This window comes from Alexandromys fortis, unplaced genomic scaffold (assembly GCF_014885135.2).
Source record: "Alexandromys fortis isolate MF-2015 unplaced genomic scaffold, M_Fortis_MF-2015_v1.1 scaffold_58, whole genome shotgun sequence".
Taxonomy (NCBI): domain Eukaryota; kingdom Metazoa; phylum Chordata; class Mammalia; order Rodentia; family Cricetidae; genus Alexandromys; species Alexandromys fortis.
The window spans coordinates 4395702-4419679 of NW_026067940.1; the positions used below are offsets into that span (position 1 = coordinate 4395702).

General features: G+C 47.2%; 2 protein-coding genes across 2 annotated transcripts in view; both read right to left on the bottom strand.

Moving 5' to 3' along the window:
• Adipor1 (adiponectin receptor 1) overlaps positions 1 to 15357 on the bottom strand; it is a 19806-nt gene extending 4449 nt beyond the window's left edge. The window contains exons 1-6 of the mRNA XM_050147601.1: positions 15171 to 15357; positions 7817 to 8051; positions 4832 to 4948; positions 3928 to 4099; positions 1875 to 2061; positions 143 to 269 (exon numbers count right to left, since the gene is read on the bottom strand). Coding sequence (XP_050003558.1) covers positions 143 to 269; positions 1875 to 2061; positions 3928 to 4099; positions 4832 to 4948; positions 7817 to 7957 — 744 coding nt within the window. The 5' untranslated portion in view covers positions 7958 to 8051; positions 15171 to 15357. The remainder of the gene's footprint in view (positions 1 to 142; positions 270 to 1874; positions 2062 to 3927; positions 4100 to 4831; positions 4949 to 7816; positions 8052 to 15170) is intronic.
• A 2558-nt stretch (positions 15358 to 17915) lies between these two features.
• Cyb5r1 (cytochrome b5 reductase 1) lies at positions 17916 to 23978 on the bottom strand. The gene is made up of 9 exons (XM_050147839.1): positions 23822 to 23978; positions 23412 to 23561; positions 23195 to 23267; positions 22634 to 22740; positions 22070 to 22199; positions 21317 to 21400; positions 19784 to 19869; positions 19035 to 19134; positions 17916 to 18705 (listed from the first exon to the last, which is right to left on the bottom strand). The coding sequence occupies exons 1-9, from the start codon at positions 23834 to 23836 to the stop codon at positions 18533 to 18535; spliced, it is 918 nt and encodes a 305-aa protein (XP_050003796.1). The 5' UTR covers positions 23837 to 23978; the 3' UTR covers positions 17916 to 18532.

Consider the following 23978-nt stretch of genomic DNA (forward strand, 5'->3'; position numbering starts at 1 on the left):
GAGGAAGAGGGAGAGAGGGAGGGAGGGAAGAGGGAGGGAGGTGTGAAGTTGGGAGGGGACAGTGGAGAAAATCTGGAAGGAAGCTGAAGGGCGGAATATATAGAATCAAAATATACAAGTATGAAATTCTCGATAAAATTTACATTTTGTGGGGCTGGAGAGATGGCTCAGTGGTTAAGAGCACTGACTGCTCTTCCAGAGGACCCGGGTTCAATTCCCAGCACCCACATGGCAGCTCACAACTGTCTGAAGATCCAGTTGCAGGGGATCTGACACGTTCACACCAATGCACATAAAATAAAAAAAAAAAAAAAGTAAAAAAAAAAAAATTTACATTTTGTTTTTTGAGACCAGGTTTCTTTGTGTAGCCCTGACTGTCCTGGAACTCACTCTGTAGTGTCCGATTCCACAAGGTTAAGCACATTTTACTTTCCAGTAAAAAATTCTCTAAGAAAGCCAGGCACATGGTGCACGCCTGCAATCCTAGCACCTAGAAGGTGGAGGCAGAGGATGGGAGCTCAAGGCTACACAGAGGATTTAAGGCCACCCTGGGCTGCATAAGACACTTCTAGAAATTCTGCCACAGCACAGCTGGTTCCCAGCATGGCACTCAGGAAGAGCTCTGGGTTATTTTCCCAGTCATAAAATCCTTAGATAAGGAGCACTGGGGGATTTTTGTTGTTAGGTGGCCTAAGCTGGTCTCCCATTGATTCATTCTCCTGCCTCTGCATCCTGAGTGCTGACTACAGTTATGTGCCACCATGCTCGGCATAAGATACTTCTATGTTTTGTTTTGTTTTTTTGAGGCAGGATTTCTTTGAGTAGCTCTGACTGTCCTGGAACTCACTCTGTAGACTAGGCTGGCCTCGAACTCACAGAGATCCACCTGCCTCTGCCTTCCAAGTGTTGGGGTCAAAGGCTTGTGCCACCTCACCCAGCTGGTGTTGATACTTTTGCCTGTCCTGTTCTTATTGACTTTTCCCTTTAAATTATTTATTTGTGTATATGTCTGAGTACGGAGACTAGAGTTGGCTCTTACTTTCTACATGTGGGTCCCAGGACTGAACTTGGGTTATGGTGGCAAGCGCATTTATCCACTGAACCATCTGACCAACTCTCCTTTGGAGTGAGTCTTGCTCTCTATCCCCGGCTGACCTGAAATTCATGATGTAGCCTGAGCTGGCCTGAAACTCCCAGCATTTTCCTGCCTTAGCCTCCTGAGGCTCCTTTAGGAGTTCAGGCTTGTCTCAAATTTCTGTGCTCTCATGGTCCTCCTGTCTCAGCTCACTGAGTAGCTGAGAACAATCCCACTTTGCTTGGCACTGACCTAGTGTTACTCAGAAAAACAAAATAATCACTAAGAAAGCATGAACAACAACCACTACTCAAGTAAACAGAACCCCATGCTGAGTTGGGGACAGTGACTGAGCCCGACAGGCAGCAGATCTGATGTGTCTAGCAATGCCTGGCCAGCAAAGATAAGCTTTTCGGGGGGGGGGGGGCACTAGTAGTATGAAGCACAGACTGCCTGCCACACACCACAGGCTGAGCCAAAGATAAGCTAGTGTTATGTACACGGTCTTGAGAGCAACCCAGCGACACCTCAAGTTTCACAAAATACAGTACTGTTTCAGTAGAAAACCTATCCCAGGATTGGTTTCCATCTGCTGGGGAGGTTGTGGGAAGTTTATCATGAAGTCTTTACAAGAAAAACTTCATCATCTTGTCATAACATCAGACGAGGAAACTTCACTTCCTTGGGCACAACAGGGATTCATTAAGAGTTAGTTATGGAGGCTCCAAGTACCTGCTCAGCACGGGGACAAGATGTGACAATAATGCACATGGTTTTCACTACTGCTCTCTCAACTTACTTAGAAAAAGTCCGTGAGACTTTCTCTGAGTGACAATAGACGGTGTGGAAGAGCCAGGAGAAGCTGAGGCAGAGCACTGCGCCGAGGAAGAACATCCCAAACACCACCTTCTCCTGCAGGGGAGCCATGAAGTACATATTTGGTCTGAGCATGGTCAAGATTCCCAAAAAGAGGAACAGCACGAAACCTGCACAAGGGAAAAAGGAAAAACAAACCCGTGAGGAAAAGTGGAACGCAGCAGCATGGCAGCTGATGTGTCTGTCAGTAAACAGGAGCATCAGCCTCGAGAGCTGCCATCAGGACAAACACAGCTCATTTTTATTTTCATATTTTTGGTTTTTTGAGACAAGGTTTCTCTGTGTAACCGTGGATATCCTCAAACTCAGAGATCCACCTGCCTCTGTCTCTCGAGTGCTGGGATTAAAGATGTGGGCCACCACCACCTGGCAAGACATTTTATCTTTGAGACAGAGTCTTGTGTAACCGTGGCCGGCCTCCAACTCCTTATGTAGCTAAGGATGCTCTTTCTCATCTTCCTGTCTCCAACTCCTAGTATTGGGATTACTGGCATGTACCACCATGCCCAATGTACTTGGTGCTAGGAATCAAACCCAGGGCTTTTTGAGGCCAGGCATACCATCAGCTAGCATACGTTCTCAAGTCACGAAAATACCATTCTGTGAGATGTTGGCATTTTGTTTTTACAGTGGCAAGTTAGAAAAGAGGAGTTCTCACCACAAGAACGTTCTACCAGGAATCCAATAGAACATACAGTATCATTTTCTCCTGTTTTGGCCCTTCTACCCTGTTGTAAAGATCAGCAATCAAATGTCAATTAAGGTCAATGGTAATTTAAAGGCAAGGCTCCTGATATCAATTATTCAGAGAAACTTTATTCTCTCCTCATGGACAAACACTACAGAATTCCTTCGCACGTAATACTTTTTTAGTTGTTTCTTTGTTTTTGAGACAGGGTGTAGTGGTTTGGAAGAAAATGGCCCCACTGGCTCTCAAGGAATGACACTATTAGGCTGTGTGGCCTTGTTGGCGGAGTCTCAGATGCTCAAGCCAGGCCCAGTCATGCTCACAATCTCTTCCTGCTGCCTGTCTACCCAGATGTAGAACTTTCGGCTCCTTCGCCAGCATCATATCTGCCTGTTTGCTACCATGCTTCCCACTATGATGACAATGGATTAAACCTCTATACTGTAAGCCAGTTCCAATTATATGTTTCCTTTTATAAGAGTTGCTGCAGCCAGGCGGTGGTGGCGCACGCCTTTAATCCTAGCACTCAGGAGGCAGAGGCAGGCGGATCTCTGTGAGTTCGAGGCCAGCCTGGTCTACAAGAGGTAGTTCCAGGACAGGAACCAAAAAGCTGCGGAGAAACCCTGTCTTGAAAATCAAAAAAAAAAAAAAAAAAAAAAAAAAAAAAAAAAAAAAAAGAGTTGCTGCAGTCATGCTTTCTGCTCATAGCAATAGAAACCCCAACTAAGACACACATCTGTAATCCAGCACTTTAGTTTCTGTGAGTTTGAGTCCAGCCTGATTTACATAGGGGTTTTAGGCTGACCAGAGTCACATGGTGAGACTATGTGTCTTAGTTATGGTTTCTATTGCTGTGAAGATACACCACGATCACAGCAACTCTTATAAAGCAAAGGTTTAATTGGGTGGTTTACAGTTCAAAAGTTCAGCCTATTATCACCATGGTAGTAAGCATAGCAGCACACAGGCAGACATGGCGCTGGAGAAGGACCTGAAAGTTCTACATCTGGATAGGCAAGAAGAGAATGTGACAAAGGGCCTTGCTTGAGCATCTAAGACCTCTAAGCCCACCCCAGGGACATACTTCCTCCAACAAAACCACACCTACTCCAAAAAGGCCCACCTCCTAACAGTGCCACTTCCTGGGAGTCTGTGGGGCCATTTTCTAAACCACTACAGTGTACACCACCACCAATATAAGACTAGAGTGCTTTCTGAGAATGTTGCTCAGTGGTACAGCACTTGTCAATAAAAACTGGATTTTTTTTCCCTCATCTAAATCACTCACCAAGCAGATGGGTCCAGATGTTGCCAGTTTCTGTGTGGATGCGGAAGATGCTCTTGAAGCAAGCCCGAAAGGAGGGCATAGGTGGTCTGTGGCCGTGTAACAGGTAGTCATTGTCTTTCAGCCAGTCGGGAAGCACATCATACGGGATGACTCTCCAGCGCCCCTCCCAGACCTGTAACACACACAGCACCTTTAGATGGGCCATAGAGAAGGCTGGGCTTTCTGAGAATACCACACTGCAGAAGAACACGTCTAGGAGGCTGTCACTCAGGCTTCCGATGGTCCCATGTCACAATAAAATAAGCCTGGACTTGGAGATCCCGAAGATGGACAAAACACTACTAGCAGGGTACTGATTCATATTTTGACCAGTTTATGGTGAACCCCCTTTAGGCCTCTTGAATTTTCAAAATTATTATAATGGGAGAAAACAAAGAAACTATAGACATGGTTTTCATAAACACAAATCCTCCCTCTGATGTTCTCCCAGAGAGTAGTCCCTTGGTCTCCTGCTCCTCTGTCCCCATTTATATTCTAAGTTCTTACAGGCTAATACTACATCCTGTAAAGCAGGAATTCTTTTGTTTGTTTGTTTTTTGAGACAGGGTTTCTCTGTAGCTTTGGAGCCTGTCCTGGAACTAGCTCTTGTAGACCAGACTGGCCTTGAACCCACAGAGATCTGTCAAAGCAGGAATTCTTTCTTCTTTCTTTTAATAATATATTTAATTTGTATGTATGTATGAGGGCATACACGTTCAAGAGTGTACATGTGAAGATCAGAGGACAACTTGTGGCACTGAACTAAGGTCATCAAGCAAATGTCCTTCAGCCCAGATAAGCTTGCCAGTTAGAACCATCCCAGACAAGTCTGATGCCCGCTTCCCTTCCCAGCTCTAGGTTGCACCTTATATACGAACTCCTCCATCTTCTCCATGGCATGGTGGGCTTGCAGAGGAAGCGTTAGTACCCGCACCTCCTCCTCCTCTTCCTGAGGCACTGGGCATGTCTGTTCTTCTTCAGCCTAAGGACGACAAACACACAATCTAGACATCGTCTCTGAACCTAAACCATTTCTGAGGAGGTCCAGAGCAGCTTAAACTCACAGCATTCCACCCAGCCTCTTCATAAAGCCAAGGCTTCCTCTCCCAAACATGACACTGCCTGAGACTCTTACTTCGTCAATACTAGAGTGTAAGCTCTATCTGGCACAGACAGAGACTGGCCTTGGAAGGACACAGGCTTAGTGCACTAGCCCTAGATTGTATTCATCTTAATTTAATCTCATTACTTAAATATTATTTCAGGTACATGTTGCCTTAGATATATCTGTTCTCTTAAAATATATTTTTTTATTTTAGTGTGTGTGTATGTGCACATGTCAAGGCATACAGAACTCAAGACAACTGAGGGAGTTGATTCTTTCCTTCTGCCATTTACGTTCCAGGGGTCAAACGATCAAACTCAGTTCATCAGGCTTAGGAACAAGCACCTTTACAGAGCCATCTTCCAGCCCCCATTCTCTCAGAGGACAAGTGGTCCACAACTTTCCCTAATTTCCCAAATAGTCTTATCTTCCAATCTACTAATTATCTATCTATCTATCTATCTATCTATCTATCTATCTATCTATCTTTCCTTCCTTCCTTCCTTCCTTCCTTCCTTCCTTCCTTCCTTCCTTCCTTCCTTCCTTCCTTCCTCCTTCTCTCTCTCTCTCTCTCTGATAGGGTTTCTTTCACTATGTAGTCCTGGCTGGCTTGGAACTCATTATATAGGCCAGGCTGGCCCCTCAACCCAGGATGATCCACCTGCCTTTGCTCCTAAGAGCTGGGATTGAAAGTGTACACAATCATGCTCAGCTCCAGTCCACTGACTTTCAAAACAAAACAAAAAAAATGCCTTAGTGATTACGTTGACAATCTTATTTGTTGCTCTCCGATCACTTACTCTGGCTTACACTTGTTGCTCTCATGACAACTGTGGCCAACTGTGATGGCATATACTTTGAATCCCAGAACAGGGAGGGGGATCACTGTGGTTTGGAGGCCAGTCTAGTACACAAGGTAAATCAGTAAGCTCCAAGCCAGTAAGAGCTACATAAAACAACAACAACAAAACCAATAAAATAAAAAGGGGAAATGGCTCAGTAGTTAAGAAAACGTAATTGCTCTTCCAGAGGACTGGAGTGCAGTTCCCAGAATGGCAGCTCACAAGTCCTGTAACTCCAGTTCTAGAGGATCTGATACCCTCTTCAAGCCCCCAGATTCTTGCATGCATGTGGTGTGTGTACAACACACCCACCCACATAAAATACATATTTTCTTAAAAAGTCAAAGTGTCAACCATTTTGAACCCAAAGTAACTCCCAGGCATATGGGGCCTCTGATCTGGTCCACTCATTCCTGGGCCAGCCAAGTGCACCCAACACAGCAAACTTTACTTACTTACTTATTTAAGGCAGGGTCTATGTAGCCCAAGCTGTCCTGGAACTCAATATGTAGACCAGGCTGTCCTGGAGCTCACAAAGATTGTCCATCTCTGCCTTCTAAGTGCTGGGATTAAAGGATTAAAGGGATGAGCCATACACCCTCACAAGCACAGCAATTTTTGTTGCTGAGGCTATATTTGAGAAAAGGTCTATATAGCCCAGGCTAGGCTCAATTTGCAATCCACCTGCCTCAGTCTACCAAATTTTGCAATTACCAGCATATGTTACCATGCCTGGCTCCCAGGATAGTACCTGCCTTTTTTTTTTTTTTTTAAATCCCACCAGTACTCAGGAGGCAGACGCAGGCAGACAAGACAGAACAAGTTTCAGGACAACCAGGGACACAGAGAAACCCTGTCTCAAAAACAACAACAACAACAAAGGAGTGAAAAAGGGAGAGGGAGACACTGGTGGGGTCTGGCTGCTCACCCTCTGGGATGTCCTCACTTTCCCTGTGTGAAGACCCTAATCCCTCTTAGATTCTACTGTGCAGATTACAGCCTGCTCACCCCAACATCCATTTTCCTCTTCTCCTAAGGAAGAAAGTCCCTAGGTTAAAGGGTGGCGATCCCCCTAAGACACGTCCCAGCCCTCCCATGAAGAACATGACTGAGGTCTGCCTGGAGGGCCACAAGGTCTTTCTCCTTATTCTTTTTTTTTCTTTCAGGTTTGCTTTTTGTGACAGGGTTTCTCTACGTAGCTAGCCCTGGCTGTCCTGGAACTCACTTTGTAGATCAGGCTGGCCTCTAACTCACAGAGATCCCATTTGCCTCCGCCCCCTCTCCCCCAGTGCTGGGATTAAAGGCGTGTGCCACCACCGCCCAGCTCCTTACTCATTTAAAGAGGAAGGAGTAGAGCCATTCCTCTCACTCCCCTTTCCTCCTTCATGATGCAGGAATGTTCATGTGAAGGGAGACTCTAAGAATTAGGACCGATCTGGCAGTGGTGGCGCACGCCTTTAACCCCAGCACTTGGACAACAGAGGCAGGAGGATCTCTGTGAGATCAAGGTCAGTTTGGTCTATAGAGCAAGTTCCAGGACTAGGAAGAGGAGAGGGATGTGATGGGGAGTGTTCCCATCAGCTCTGGACTGGTTACTTCCAGGATCCTTCTACCCGAAAAAGTTCCACTAGTCAAGCTTTACTCATGTTCACTTAGTGATTATTTTATTTCAGTTCTGCTGGACATTGGGTTTACAAAGGTACAGGGTGCTCTTTTGGGAAATTAACTCCCCAAAGTTCACAGTGAAAAAAATAAAAATATCTATAAGTGAGCACAACAAGGCTTGCATGGAGCTATTCCCAAGGTGCTGTGGTTACTGTGGAAGTAAGGTGAGATCTTAAACGATAGACTGATGAGGTTCAAGAGGGCGCTGGGCAAGGCAACAACTCTGGAAGCAGCCTACCTTTGCTGGGCTCGTGGTTGCCCGCTTGCCCTTCTCCTCCAGCAGGGGTCCCAGTTCAGCCAGTTCCACCGTGTCAGTTTCTCTGTTACCAGAAGGAGCCCCATTGCCCTGTGCCACCGCAGGCCCTTTGTGGGAAGACATCTGGCTGGTACCTCAATACCCTGCAGCTTCAGCTTGAGGAGAGGTTTGGGTCTCTCAGCCCCAGGGGGCAGAGATCTTCCTGTGATGGTAGACACTGCAAACACAAACATGAGGGGTGTTGGCAGCATATTTCTGTAATTAATTCTACACTGAATATGACATAGCTAATCAGCGTAGCTACACTAATTGTAAGGCTAGCTCACTATTTAAATGAAATCTGCTGTCTGCTTTAGAATATTATGCTTCACCAAAAACAGTAATCTCAGATCTACACATATATAAAATCTCATAAGACATTTGTAATCTCATTATATACATATTAAAAAATTTAACACCTAGTTTTCTTCCCTTCACAGGTTTTATTGTTACTATACCAAACTCTCACCAACACAAAATGGGTACCCACCCTGAAAAGGCTCTCCCACAGAAATGGCGTGCATTTAAAGAGAAAAGAAATGCCTACCATTGCTCAAATTCTTTCTCCCCATGAAAGGCCTAGATGTGAAATCAACAACAAAAATAGAGATTTGCCGTAGACTATACCCGTTACTGTCTAACTGGTTGTTTCATTGCAATGTACTCAATAAATCCATTTTCTTCTTTTGGGGGTGGGGGGTTTGATATCAGCCTCACTGTGTAGCTCCAGTTAACCTGGAACTTGATATGTAAACCAGGCCAGTTTCAAACACAGAGATCCACCTACCCTTGCCTCTGGAGTGCTGAGATTAAAGGTGTCTGCCACCATGCCTAGCTTTTTTTCTCTTTTATGTGAAATACACATCTGGCTACAATTATTAAAAGCTCACACAGGTTTGGTAATGGATTAAATGCCAAGGGAACTCCTTTGGCCTTTATCTACATACACCTGCACAAGTGTGCCTTGCGTGGCTGTACTCAGGATATGCTCATTGGTTGATTCTTCTGCAAAATCTACTAATGTTTTGAAGGTTACAGTCGGGTTCCAGGCTCTAATAAAAAGCTTTCGTCACACTTCTCTAACAGCAAACAATGACTTACCTGGAAGCAGGAAGCCGAAGACAGGAGGCACCCCAAGTTCACCCTCTGCCACACACATACCTAATCACCAGCTCTGCAAGAGCGTGTCCCGATCACCAGAGCCCATAAACTTAAGCCCCACTCAAATGACTTTTTTTATAAATTAGATACAGCATTCAAGATCATTTAAGGAAACCAGAACTCAGTCTTCCCAGAAAACTCTCACACATCCTAGGATTTTCTGCACTGGACTTGCAGTGTTTTCAAATTAGGCTTCAGGGAGATATAAATGATATAAAAACGGAAAGGAATGTTTCCAAAGATTCCTACTATGTTGTAAATTACGAAGCCTTCCTTCTTCCAGAGACAAGGGCCCTTGTTACTCATAGCAACAGCCCTAGTCAGAATAATAATACAGGACAATGCAGAGAAAACAGAGTGGGTTGTATGATGAGAGAGGAATTTAAACTTAAGAGCCTGACTCTTTCATGTTGAGACATAAACATGACTATTCCCCAAAGACACACTGCTTCACCCATGGCAGCTCACTATATAAACAAACATCTTTGGCATCTGTATTAGTTTTTACCCAAGAGTAATCTCAGCTCCCTCCCAGAGATTATAATTAGGTATATGTAGGGTATGGTAATTCTTAGGTATCAACAACTAGATTAAGAAGAAGCATCCAGATAGTTGGCAAAGCATTCTTTGGGGTGCTGGGTTTCAGAAAGACACTGCCATTGGATTTAGTGACCCAAGAAAGGAAGATCTGCTCTCACCCTTGGAAGGTAACATCATCCAACTGGCTGCCCCCAAGCAGAACAAAACAGAAGAAAAGTGACCTTCTGAAGGGGTATGGTGCCTTTAATTCAGCACTCAGGAGGCAGAGGCAGGGGCAGGAGGATCTGGGTGAATTCAAGACCAGCCTGGTCTACATAGAGTTCCAGGCCAGCCAGAGTTACACAGTTACACTCTCTTAGATAAATAAATAAACAAATAAATTTAAAGTGTTCTCTTTTAAGTGATGGAAGCTTCCTGTAGGCAGTCAGAACTCTAGGCTGGCCTTTGGACTCTGGGACAAGCAGCCTCGGCCTCCAGCATTCAGCCTTCATTTGGTAATCACACCACTGCATTCCCTGGTTCTCTAGCTTGCAGATGGTCTATTTGGAGAGTTAACCTCCACGCTCAAATGTCTGTACCTACCTACCTGCCTGCGTGCTTCCTATTGGTTCTGGAGATGTCTGACTAATATTTTAATCTGCCCTCAGGTGAAGGCATCCTCCGAACTCATGTATCATCCTATGCTTAACACACACGCAAAGCTGAAAGAGTCAAATCTAGTTACAGTAAGACACAAACAATAACTCACTATATAGCACACCTTTATGTCAACACAGCCAGTTCCTCCCCCTTAAAGTGTGCAAGATTGTGACAACACATTTGCCAACATACACACAATCGCAGTCAACACTTGAGCTCAAGAGGAACAGGAAACTGGAGGCCCCTGGAAACCTCAGTGGATAAGCAACTCACATGAAAAGAAACATTGGGAAATCCTAACTGCTGACCTCAAAATATACTTCTTCAAAGGGAAGTCCTACGGAATAAACAGTTCTCAGAGATCAACTCATAACACTGAGTAGCAAACAACAAACAGCTTCGGTCATCTTTGAGAAGTCTGAAAAGCAGGGCACACGAAACTACCAGTTACAGCAGGCAACCAGGGAAGAAACTAAAACAAAAGCGCCCACATTATGGAACACAATAATAATACATGGGTCCTAAAATGATCCAGTTTTTGTCTGAATCTGTATTTCAAAATGAATGAAGGGGGTACAATACAGCCAACCAACATGTGCTTTACCATCATATCACTGGTCAAGGTTTGTGCCTTTTTTCTCTATTGTGGGGCTGGCTGGCTTCCTCTCATCCTCTTCCCCAGAGTAAGCCTTCTCATTCACTGAATACTTAACAAACTTATTTAGTAGGACAAGGTCCTGTATAAAACAGAAAATTGAACAGGTTCTATCACTGTCTTTGGTATAATCAGATGGCTTAAGTTAACTTGTGACATGTCCACATTAAGTGACATGATCTCACTGCTCAAGAACAATGGTGACACACTTAATTCAGTTGAGTGCTGTTTAAATCTTCCCAAGAGGCACAAGGATAATACAAACTTTAAGTTGTACAGTAAAAGTCCAAAGATCAGAAACAGAATCCAACTTGGTGGTTTTACTAGTTTCTTTAATTGACCATAAAAAGTTTTGTGACTTCAAATCCTTTGGACAAAATGTTTATCTTTTCGTTTCAAATCACTCGATTCTACTGATCCTGTCCAGCTCCTCTGTCTCTAGCCCCTAGCCCCTCCCATCTTCTTAGTCTTGAAACCTGACAGCCATCCCAGTGAGCTCACAATGAAGCCCTCAGCCCAACTCATTATACAAAATATATCATCATGCATTAATGTACATACAATGGAGGTCAATGGAGATCAAGTCAGCATAGTGAGAAAAGTCCATTGTCCAGTTTGGTCTTCTAAACTGTAGCAACACAGAGACAGGAAAGGAAGAGAGGGAGCTGAGGTCTGGCAAGAAAAGAGAGCAGTAACACTAGGCCTTGAAAATAACATTGCTGTATGGTGGACCAGTCACCAACAACAGGGAATTAGAAGCGTCTTAGTCTGTTAATTTAAATTCAACACAACCCCCTAAGGTGCTAAGACTGATTCCAGGAGACTTAGGAGAACCAAGATGCAGTTCAACTATCTGTCTGCACTCTCTGTCCTTTTGCATTTTAGACGAAACACCTTTCCTCTCAAATGGGCCACACCCAACACAGCAAATTATAATTGAGCCAAACTCAAGAGTGCATTTTTGTTGGGATTTCTTCAACTCAAGCTAATAAACTTTACCACTAAGCTTCCCAACTGGATAAACGTAAGCTATTATAGAATAAAGCTGTGGAGGAGAGGCATTTGTGCTCCTACGAACAGGATAATCCTGCACCAAACTTGGGAGAAAAAGTTGAGTTTTAATCACCGGCCAATTAGCTGGAGAGTTTCCCTTAGAGATTTGACGATAATTCTCTGAAGGCAACTTCCAAGTTTTCTAAGCTATGACACACACTCCCCCTGCAGCCAAAGGCTCAGGGGGTCCAGGAGGTTTGACCTAAGGTTCTAGAAGACCAGCCTAGCAGTCCAGCCAGAGACCCATTTCTCCTCTAAGTCGCTTTTGTTAGGGAGGTTAGTATCATAGCTCTACTTGACATGAGTCAAGGCGAAGGTCAATGCTTGGCATTACCAACCACAGTAATGGGGCCTGCTCTTCATTTGATGCCAAGTGTCACTGACTCAGAATCCGAAGGGGAAGCAAGTCACCATCTAACTTCCTCTGTAGCTCTGCCAGTTAAAGCTACCCCAACGGAAGAAAACAGGTCTTTTAAATCTCAGAGACAGGTAAACTTTCCTAAATCCAGCTCCACCCAAAGGAGGAGGAGGAGGAGGACCAGCTGGGGGATTTTCATGTCACCACCCCAACTCTTTTGAGACAGGGTCTTGATAAGCAATCCTGGCTGGCTTGGGACATCCTATGTAACCTAGAGTCTAGGTCTAGAAACACTGGCAATCCTCCTGCCTCAGCCTCCTAGATGCTGGGATTACTTACAGGTATGTACAAATGCTCGGCCAGCTGCTGTTTTAGAATCAAGCACATTCCAAGTATTTGGTTAATACAGTTGCACAAGATAGCACGCACTCTAACCTGTGCACCCCCAAATTCACTTTAAACAGTGCACCTCTAAAAACCCACTGAAGCACAAGGAAACTGGCTGGCACTTGCTACCACTCATCACCTGGAACTGGTTTGGCTAGAGAGTATCTCAAGATCTCTGCGATTCAAGACAGCTACAAACTTCATAAACATTAGTCACACCCCCAACATTTCTGAGCAGCAAAAATGGGACCAAGTTCAGCATGGTAATCTGATGAGCAGATATGGGACAAAGGGACATTAAGGACAAAATGTAACAAGCTTGATGAGAACCAGCACCAGACAAGAAAAACATCATGTTACTTAATAAAGCTCCTAGATATGAAGATGACACAGCTCCTGGGAGTGACAAGTCGATGGGCGGATAGAGCAGCAGGGCTGTGCCAGAGTTCCAGCCCAGCTTTCCACTCCTCCCTACAGAAGCAGAGAACTACTCACTGGCCTACAGCAAAGGGTAAGTTCCGTCCTGTAGTCTGAGAATATCTCCTGAGCACTCCGGAATGCACAGTTCTGGCAGCAGAGAGAAGGCGAAGCAGAGTAACGAACTTGGAATGGTTGCTGACCGCCTCTGACGAGGAGTTACCGTGGGCTCGGTGGTTAACAGCACTTGTTGCTTTCCAGAGAACCCTGGCTTAATACCCAGCATTCACATGCTGGCTCAGTTCTGAGGGATCCGATTCATCTTCTGTGGGCACCAGGCGTGCACATGGTGCACACACATACATGCAGACCAAACAGTTGTACACATAACATCTTTTAAATTAAAAAAAAAATTAGCCGGGCATAGTAGCACACGCCTATGATCCCAGCATCCAGGAGGCAGAGGCAGGTGGATCTCTTGTGAGTTAGAGGCTGAGGTCAGCCTAATCTACAAAGAGAGTTCCAGGACAGCCAGGGCTGTTACACAGACAAACCCTGTCTCGAACCACCCCTAAAAGAGGGGGGTGTTAATCAAATAATTTTCTAATAGCATCACTATAAAGCTAACAAGTGCTGGAGAAACTAAGAAGCATCACTTTAGTTGAAATGATGAAGAAAGCTTTATAGAAGTAGATAAGATCTGATAGGTACAGATAGTAGCAGGACATTCCAGGAAGGCAGAGTAATCTAAACAAGGACGTGGAGAAGCATGGCACCCAGAGCAGTGAATAATCTATTTTTTCCATCAGGGAGTCTTAGAAAAACAAAACGAGTCACCCCGAAGAGACAGAAGTTAGCCTAACACCCTACTGAAAGTGCCATACTATGTCGACGGGCAGTGGGGGCCAATTAGCTCAAGGCTGCTTCCTAGGATTGTCTCTGACATGCAGCTAGTAGTCACTCATTTACTTCTTCCTCGGGAATCGTGTGATTTCTGGGCTACTGAGAACACAACCTGAGATTCTACTCTGCAAGTAGGAGCAGCTTTGTGAAGAAGGTCCACACCAAAGTCCAATGCTTCACAGATAACACCAGCATTTTAAGACTGCTTTCTCAAAGACCCATCACTAAACAGAACACAGAAACCACTTCTGGAATAAAGAAGTGTAGTGGCTGCAAGCCGGGAACCCTGACATTGCAATCTCTTCAGCGCCATCCTATCCGAATGCCTGCAGCAAAGTGCTGCTGTAACCCCCAGGAACAGCGGATGCACCATCACCGTCTGCCCGGCACTATGAGAAGGCAAAGGCAGTAAACACATCCCAACACCACTCTGGTTAGGAAAAGAATCAGCCATTCCTATCTTTGTTTGATTTACCACGGCACTGCAATTGCTGGCCCGTCTGCTAAATACTCGAGGGAAATAATCTGATTAATATATCAGATCCCAGGGCCTCTTAGTGCTCCGCTGACATCCGAAACTGTGTAAACGGAAATTCGTCCAGCTTCTTCTTCACCCACGTAGCACCAGAAACCGAGGGACAGCCACTTTATTTTCTTAAAAGTACTAGAAGCCCCAAATTCTCAAACAAAAAAACCATCTCTCAACCCTAGATTTCTGAGATGAAATCTGGTTCTTTCCCAACACTCTCAGCATCTGTTTACATTCTAGCTGAGTATTACCTTAGGCCTGTCGACTGTCCATCAACCTCCCCTCCAACTCTATCCAGGAGGGATCCCCGTCACGTTTGACCTGCGGATGGCTGTGGGGCCTTAGGGTTCCTGACCACCCGGGGCCGGTGCTCCCGCACCCAACTCGGCAGGCTCAACTCCGGGGATCCCCAGCAGGGCTGGAACGCGGCCGTCTCCCGCGCGGCTGCAAAGGCAGCACTCCGGGACTGCTGGGCTCCGACCGCGGCGAGCAGCCCCCCGAACGGAGGCGGCGCGCGGTGGGAGGGGCCGGAAATGTTTACCGCGGACTTGACTGAGGGCCGGGCGGTGAGCAGCGATCCAGGGGCGGGCCACTCCCGGGCAGTCCCCTCCAGAGCCTGCGGGGCCCGCGCCCCGCCCACCCGCGGGACACTTACGGCCTGGCTGGCTGCTCTGCTGGGGGCCGCGGGCCCGGGCGCTACATCCCGCGGCGTTGGAGGTGGCCTGCGGCCGAGGGGCGCCCGATCCTCAGCGCCCTGCCCGCGCCGGAAGGGCCGCGCGACCTCACGGCGTCACCTCCGCAGCCGCGTCACCTTCTCGGCGCTACCTCGCCCCTCCGATCCAGGCATTCCTGCGCGTGCCAATCACCCGCGCGCTCCCGCGCACGCCCCGCCTCGCCGCCTTTCTAACCAATAGCTCGCCCGGGCTGTCGCAGCTTGGCCTCACATTGGCCAACCGCAAAAGCTGCTTCTCCGACCACACACACTGGGCGCGTGACGGAAAAGGGAGCCGGGAGAATTAGAGCGGACCCTGGGAAGGAATGCTGAATTTCCCACCCTACTTCCTGGCTTTTCAGCTCGGAACACTTTTTTTTTCTTCCCTCGGTGTTGGGAATTGAATCCCTGAGGAAGCCCTGTACCATTGAACTACATCTCTAGCACCGAAACACTTCATTTTTGCTTTAAGAAAAGATTTAATTCTGCCACCCAGGTTGGGCTTGTACTCGCGGCAATCCTCCTGTCTCAGACTCTCAAATGCTGGGATTACAAACGTGCGCCACCATACACAGCCCCGAAACTCTTCATTTTTATATCCATTTTCCTAATCTCTCCCTTTCTTCCTTCTGTATGTTATTTATGGAATAACTACCATAAATATGGCATTCAGCTGGTTTGAGTTTTGGTTCCTGTTATTTCTCAGAAAGGGAGAAGTTGTTTCAAATAAGCCTAGCTTGACGATTTTCAGCTCCAACCCATGTTCCCATGTGACCCAGAGGGCACACCTGGAAAACAAGATAGGGTGTATTTCTCTGCCTCAAGTAAACAACATAGAATTTAGGGACTGTCCATTTTCCTTCCCTCCAAAGAATGATGCACCTCTAGTACGGTTCTAGATTCTGGGAAAGGTATGGATGCTAGGTGGATGTCCAGGAGAGCGAAGTCGATTTTGTTCTGGTTAAAAGCATGGGCTCCGGGTTCACGTACACCCCGTTTCCTTTCCTAGCCAGCCTTCTCTTTCACTCCGGCTTCCGTAGCGGATCCTTCAATGCACCGCCCTTCCCTCACCATCTTCCAAAAGATCCAAGCAGTTTACAATGCTCAGTTCTAGGTTTGGTTTTGGTGGCGGATAATCCCAAATTCAGTTTCAGGCTCTGCCATCTACTGCCCGGATGTATTTCCTTTAGTAAGTCCTTAATCTTCAACTCACAGGATTAGCATAAGGATTATATTGTGCAATGTAGGCGGAATTCTTAGCATGGCACCTGGTACATGTCTGTTAGAACAAGATGTAAATTCTTCCTCCTCCGGCTCTTTCTCCGCTCCTTCCTATGTGGACCCTATACTTCTGCAGTAGTGTCGATCACTCTGTGTTGAGATGACCTGCCACTTGTCTGTTTTGACTTGGAGGAGTTTGGGGGAGAAAATCTACCACCATCTACTCTTGGTCATAGCTGTAACCTCAGGATACTTTGAGCGCTCACATAATGGGTCCTTAATAGATGTTTGCAGTCATTTCTGCACAAAACAAGGGCTAGGAAGCTTCCATGCAGGAAGCTCTTTGCTGGGCTGCTTCACTAAGATCAGCCATCCTAAGCAAGAATTTCCTTTCCGAAGGTGAGGTAGCTCACAGAACAGTGGTGCGTACATACTGTCTAATCAAGATATATTAGATGGATATCACCAATAGGAATTACTGAAGAAATCTGTTCTCTTGCCACTAGGGTGTGTGAGCAAGTGTGTGTATGTGTGTGTGTGTGTGAATTCTGAGGGTCTCATAAATCTTCTACCAGGAGCCTAAGAGACAGACACCCAGTTCCATGCAGAAAAACAATGTTGCGAGACTGGAAAGATGGCTCAGCCATTAAGATCACTGACTGCTCTCCCAGAGGACCTGGGTTCAATTCCCAGCACCCACAGTTCTCAACTGTCTGTAACTTCAGTTCCACGGGATCTATGCTGTCTTCTAGCATTCTTGGGTACTGCCTGCATGCAGTGCATAGACATGCATATAGGCCAACACCCACACATACACAATAAAATGGAAAAAAACCAACAACAACAACAAAAAAACCAAAATTGACCTTCCTACTGAATCCCAACCGTTGTTTTCTCCCAATGATACTAACAAGGAAGCCACAGTGCTGCCTTAGTCCTGCCTGGGAGAAGTGAGGAGATTGAATCTTGAGTTCTCAAGCATAGAAGGCTATTTAGGACTGATGGGCCTGGGAGAGGCCAACTCTGTCCAGTCACCAAATCTGTTCAGAGCTGGTGATGTCAGGTTACTTTTTAAAGGGGCAGATGTCCCTTCCAAATGGAAAGACAATACTTTGTTTTGTATACTGGGCACTCTGAAGGATAAACAGCGTGAAGGCAGACCCACAGAAAGAGGGGAAGACTGACCAAATTAAAGGACCTCTGGGAAGGCTATCCACACTCTAAAAGTCCCCTCTGTTTTCTCCCCCCACCCCCACCCCCGTCTCTAAGGCCTCCAAGGAGGACTTGGACTCTGGCTTTGCAGAACAGTGGCAGGAATAAGCCCTGGGTCTGGTGGCAGCTCACATTTCCACACACGGCACAACTCCTCAGAAGCTCTGTAAAACACCCAGGAGAGCCTGTGCTGGGAGCTCTTCCCTTCCAGTGTCCTCAGGCATCGGAGACAAAGAGCCCAGACACAATGACTCCTTGAGATCATCAGGGCCTCAGCTCCATTTATTTGAACAGCCAGAGATTCCTTATACAAGCAGCAATCTTAAGTTGTGGGTAACCATTTCACTCGAGCCCAGGCAGGGACTGAGAGATACACATGCAAATATATAGTAAGACCGTATCTCTGAGGGTTAGAATTCTGGGAAATAATTTCATTCCTTCAGTTTCCGTAGGACTATGTCTATAAGCCCACTCAACCTGGACTCGCATAAATAGTAGGTGAAGTGCTGAATATTGAGCAAAATGTCCATTTCCAGTTTCTTTCATCACAGACACTAAGAAGGTGAGCCCATGGTGCTCTCAGGAACTAGCCAGCCTTATGGCAAGTGTGCACGCTCCCTTCTTCCTGGCCCTACAGAAGAGACTGCTCCTTGTGAGCTTCATCTGGACCTTTTATCACATGGAGATTAGGGTAAGGGAGGCTTCCTGGAAGTGACTCAGCCTTAGCTAGAGGAGTGTCATTTCCGCAAGCAGCCAGGTTCCAGGATGAGACGCGAAAGGCTGATGCTCTTAGCAAAGGCACTAGGTCTCATGGCGGTCAAGAACTGACTAGGGACCACTGCACACACGGGGTCAGGGAGGCTTCCGTATGCTCAGTAGGTGAATCGCATCTTTTGGGAATAGCCGAGCTTATCCAAGTTCGGGTGGCAGGCCAGCTGTACCATTGGCGGTGGCCCACAGAGCAGCAGCAGCACATCGTCTGCGGGAGCGGGCAGGTGCTCCTGGATCATGTCAGCCGTCACAAAGCCCTTGCTGTAGGGCCAACCTGGAGTAGAGAGAGAGGAGAACAGATACTTCCGATCCACATCAGCAACAGACTGTGACGCTTCCGGGACAGACCCCTGAGAAGACCCAAAGGGGCTCCTGAGAAGGTCTCAGTTTACAGCAGCAACTATAGCCACATCCCTGCCATTCACCCAAGAAACAGGAGCTTGAAGGAAAGGACCAGGAGATCATTTGTCTGCGCACACAGATTTAGGATTCTGGCAGTGCCGGGATGGTCTGTTTTACTCAAACCAGAACTCACAGAGGGGCAGGGATGTGGCTTGTTTAGATAATAAGGGACTAGCTAGATATTCAGAAATGACAAGATACCTTCTGGAGGATGGTCCAGAGTGAACCAGAGCTTAAAGCGGTTAGGATATTGGGCCTGCAGTTCCTCTAGGTCTTCCCGCAGGATTATGTCCTTTTCAGTCTGAAATGCAAATGGGGAAGAGTCTTTGAAACCTCGGGCCCACATCAAAAAAGTACTTTGCTATGACAACCTTCCATCCAAGAAGGAAAGGGAATACTAAAGGCATGCTCGAGTTCTAGGAAGAGTCAAGGCTTGGCAGTACTTTTAGGTGCTAAGGATCAGGAAGTGACCTTCATTTACACACTACAAAGGGATATTTGACCAAGAAGGTCCAAGTTCCTATGCTCAGCGTGAGACATCTTCATCTTCTCTTCTTTCCCTGGGGGCCAGAGATGAAACTGGCTTAATACTAGGCCCCTTTCTTCTTTCTTTTTTACAGTCGTTATTTTTATTTTATGAGTGTTTTGCCTGCATGTATGTAAGTGCATTGCATTGGCACCCATAGCCCCTGGAGCCCAGGAGAGAGTGTCAGATCCCGTAGGGCTGGAGATAAAGAAAGTTGTAAGCTGCCTAGTGGGAACTGTAAACTCAATCTGCATCCTCATCTTTCTAGTCCTCCTCTTTCTTTATTATTGTGATGGAGGCCCCTGTATTCACAGAAGGGCTTCTGGACAGAGACTAGAATAGGCACCGAGCCAGTTCTCTCTCTCAGCCCTGTCTATCCACACAGCCAACCTTAGAGTCCTGGGACTGAGAAAAGTAAACCAACCTGGTTGGCAAAAAGCAGAAAGCACTGAGTTGGATCTTCAGGGACTTTCAAGATGGCCCGGATCAGCTGCAGCATTGGAGTAATTCCTGCATGAGGATAACCCCACGGTGAGATGTGCCGGCTGGAGAGACGTGTTCTCTCTGCTTTGTCCAGACTTCTTCGCTGACCATCTGTCATCTCAAAGCCTATCGTTTACACCCCCGATGTTTTCCTGCTGTATCTAATCCTCTGACCTCCACCTGCATATTCACCAGGACCTACGTTTCTGGAGCTTCATATTCACACAAGAACACAGTATAAGCTGGGCGGTGGTGGTGCACGCCTTTAATCCCAGCACTTGGGAGGCAGAGGCAGGAGGATCTCTGTGAGTCTGAGGCCAGCCTGGTCTCAGAGTGAGTTCCAGGACAGCTGAAGATACACAGAGAAACCCTGTCTCGAGTCCTTCTAAGTAGTCAGTCTAAGACACCAGCCCTGAAAGTCCCCTGGAGGAAGGAGTACAAGCACTATCGATTCGGCCTGACAGACGGTAGCACATGTCTTTAGTTCCCAGCACTCTGTCTTGTCTCTGTGAGGACAGAGTGGGTTCTGGGCCAACTGGAGCTATATAACATAAGATCCCACCCAAAAAAAAAAAGTCATAGGTCACTACGGTCCCTTCTGTTTCAGTGATAAGAGTTATGGAACACTGCTTATAGAGGGTAAGAATAAGTTCTCTGGAATCAGGCAAAGTCAGATTTGAATCCTGCCTGTGACCATTACTAACTAAACCTGTGGTAGCCAGGTAGTAGTGGTGCATTAATCCCAGCATTTGGGAGGCAGAGGCCAGCCTGGTCTACAGAATGAGTTCCAGGTCAGCCAGGGCTACACAGTGAAACCCTGACTCTTAAAAACTAAAACCAACCAACCAAACAAACAAACAAAAAAAAAACCCGTGGAAACCTAAGCTCTAGGAATCTCTAATTCCTCATTTGCAGACGAGAAAGGCTCACAGTTACCCACGTACAGATAGCAGGTATCTAAGAGTGGTACTACAGCACTCTTGTTTTTCTTTGGAGATATAGAGGCTTGGATCTAGGACGGTGAGCATGCTAGGCAAGTGTTCTTCCACCACTGTGCTCACTAAACTGTCCGGGCTTGGCTAGAACTCTGTATTTATGGATGTAGCCTAGGCAGACTCTCAACTTGTGAGCCTCTTGATTCAAATTCCAAGTATCTAGAGCTACAGACTTGAAGGGCCAGGTCTGGTCTTTTCCTCCCCTATTCTCACTTATGTGTTTCTCTCAAAGTCATTAAACCCACTCCGTTTGTGGAGAATGCTCCTGGTTTATTGCTCTCATTCTGTGATTTTTTTTGTTTGTTTCTCCTTGCTTATGATTTAAGCTAGTGGGGAAGTCTAGGCAGTGATGGGGGTGTGAATGATGTCGGTTCCTTGATTAATAGCTTGTCCTCTATTACAAAGCCTGAGATCATGTCGGAATCTGCAAAGCAAACCCAACAACGCTAAGCAAAACTGTCCCCCCAAGGGATACAGACCTGTCCCTCCGGCAATCATTCCTAATTTCTTTGCCACTCGCAGTTCAGGTGGAGATTTTTTGTTGGGCTGAATGTGAAAATTCCCTGAGAAGTCAAGTGAAGGGCTAGAGTCAGTTCAAAACAAGAACTAAATAAACAAATGCCGAATTAAAAATATGCCCTAGGCTGTTTTAGCAGCTGCTATGGAATCTGATCCTGGGACTTGTCAGCCTGCCCTGACAATGATGTGGGAAGAACAAAGGGGCTGGGCTGTCTGCCTACCAGTCAGGTCACATAGTGGGGGCACAGAAGTCACACTCCAAAGAAACCCAGCGGTGCCCCACAGCCTGGAAGATTCAGAGCCAAGTGAAGACAAGAGAAGGGGTGTGAGGCAAAGACCCTCTGGAAGAGAACTGCTCCCTGGTGAGGCGGTAGGCACAGGGCCAGGGTGAATTGACTTTTTCTAGTGGTCCAGAACATCCACCAGGGGTATGGCACAGCACTCAGCTGTTCCCTTGGGAAGGGCTAAAAGCTTTCTCCTTCCGTTCTTAGCCAGAGGGAAGAATCTTTGAGGGAGGGGAGGAGGAGCACAGGTGTACTTTGATAATCTCCACAGCTGTCCACCACAGCTGGTGAGCAAGGCAAAACCTGCCTCTCTGTAGCAGAGGTGCTTTAGGAGACCTTACCTAGGTACACACGTGCACGCACGCGCACTGCGCCGAGGGACTATAGGGACAGAAGTGAGACAGTAGGAGGGAAAAGACAGATACTCACCTTTTCCACCATAACTGAGCAACCCACTTGGCCCCCGGAACTCTACCACATCCCCAATCTTCAGGCTATCCAGGTACTGAGACATCTTCCCTCCTTCAGGAAATTTGGGGTGCACACCTTTCAGATAAACCTGATGAAGCAGAGAGGAAGAAAATGTGTGTACACACATATATGTGTGTGTGTACGCATGTAACGTGTATGTATGCATGCATGTAACATGTATGTATGTGTGTGTGTGCATTCGTGCGCGTGCGCGTGCGTGTATACACCTGCCACAGCAAATGCGGAGACGTCAGAGAACAACCTCCGATGTTGGTCTGTGTCTTTCATCTTGTTTGAGACAGGATCTTATCTTTCTTGTTCTTGGAAGGCTACCTGGCCCCCAAACTCTGAGTTTATGGGAATTCTCAGGTATCCACCTCCCATTTCCCAGTAGAGGCATGCTGGGATTTCAGAGGCATGAGCTACTGTGTCCAGCTTTGCATGGGTGCTGGGGAATTCAAACTCTTTACCTAAAGACCAGGCCATCTTCCCAGCCCCGAGGTTTCCCTTCTCTACGCTTACCTTGATGACAAGATCCACATAGCCTTGGTCTTCATCAGTGGTGACAGGAGTGTAAGGCCGGATGACCAGACTGCCATCAATTCGGGCCGAGAGGTAGACATGCTTGCCTGGGAACCATGGGGAGGGTTACATAAGCTGCGGTGGCTGCTGCTACGTCCCTGTCACCTTTCCAAAACATTGAGATTTGAGAGAAAAGAGTATTTTGCTTCTTGGTGTGGGTCCAAGGAACGTGCCTCAGGGAGAGTCCCTCTACAGCCGTTCTTGCCTCCTCCCACCTGAGAAACTCCCTCAGCTACAGTCAGGACATTAGCAGCAGGTGGGAAGTTTTTGCTGGGGTGGGAGGGAGCTTATGACAAGTCCCACAGGATACAGGAAGGAGTACCGGAGGTTAGAGATGACTAGGGGCACAGATGCCACACCCTAAAGGAGTGGTCCCTTATAAATGAATGGACTCAAAGCCAAGTGAGGAAAGAGGTAAGATGTGTACAGGGAAAATAGCTAAGTAGTGACTCGCCGTCGTTGTAGGATGCCAAGGAGAGAAGCCTACTCCCTTTTCCTTACCCACAGGCAGTCCCAGAATGTGGTGGGCGGTAGGCAGGGCAAAGCGGAACCTCCTGGTGTTGAGGCCCACAGTCTAGAGGATGAACGAGAAGATGTTTCATCAAGCAGGTCTGGTCTGCCAAGTCCCTTGGAGCAATCTAACTGCAGTGGATGCTATCCCTCAAAACAGGAGAACTTCGGTTCCCTCTCTTCCCTACTCCTCTTCTTCACAACTTACCGTCTTGTCTAGCAATCGCAGCAGGTACTTCTCATCCGGGTTCTGGAGAGTGACCTGCGGCCGGCGGGATCTTCGAACCAGATAGGCACCCACAGCCAGTCCGAGCAGAGTAAGCAGCCCCACCCCCAGAGAGGCTAGCAGGACCGGGTTCTACGGGTAGAGGAGGAAGCATGATCGCCACGTTTGAAGAAGAGCCAGGAGGTGGGTGGGGAACCAGGGGAGGTGATCACCAGCTCCAGTGAGAGAGAATGCCAAAGCCGCAGGAGTGAGCGGAGTAGCGACCCCAGCCCGCAGCTGGTGCAGCGAAACCCCGGCATCCAGGGCTGGCACAGTCCAGTCCCGCGGTACCAACTGCCCAGAATCAGCTGGGGCGGAGACCCCGGGTCCCGGGCACCGAACGAGAGTCTTACCGGCTGGATCCCCATGACCTAGCGCCGCGTCCCGCTCCAGTGGGGCCGACAGATCCCACAATGCGCCGCGGGGCGGGCCCGGGGGCGGAGCTCTCCAGGGCGTGGTCTAGGGAGGAGGGCCGGTGTGGCTCACCTCTTCCCTATGGACCCGGTGGTC

Excerpts from the sequence above, each read along its gene's own strand:
- Cyb5r1 (XM_050147839.1), bottom strand. Across the intron at positions 22,741-23,194 it reads CATTCTGGGACTGCCTGTGG|GCAAGCATGTCTACCTCTCG; the intron begins GTAAGGAAAAGG and ends CATGGTTCCCAG. Across the intron at positions 19,870-21,316 it reads AATGATTGCCGGAGGGACAG|GAATTACTCCAATGCTGCAG; the intron begins GTCTGTATCCCT and ends ATCCTCATGCAG.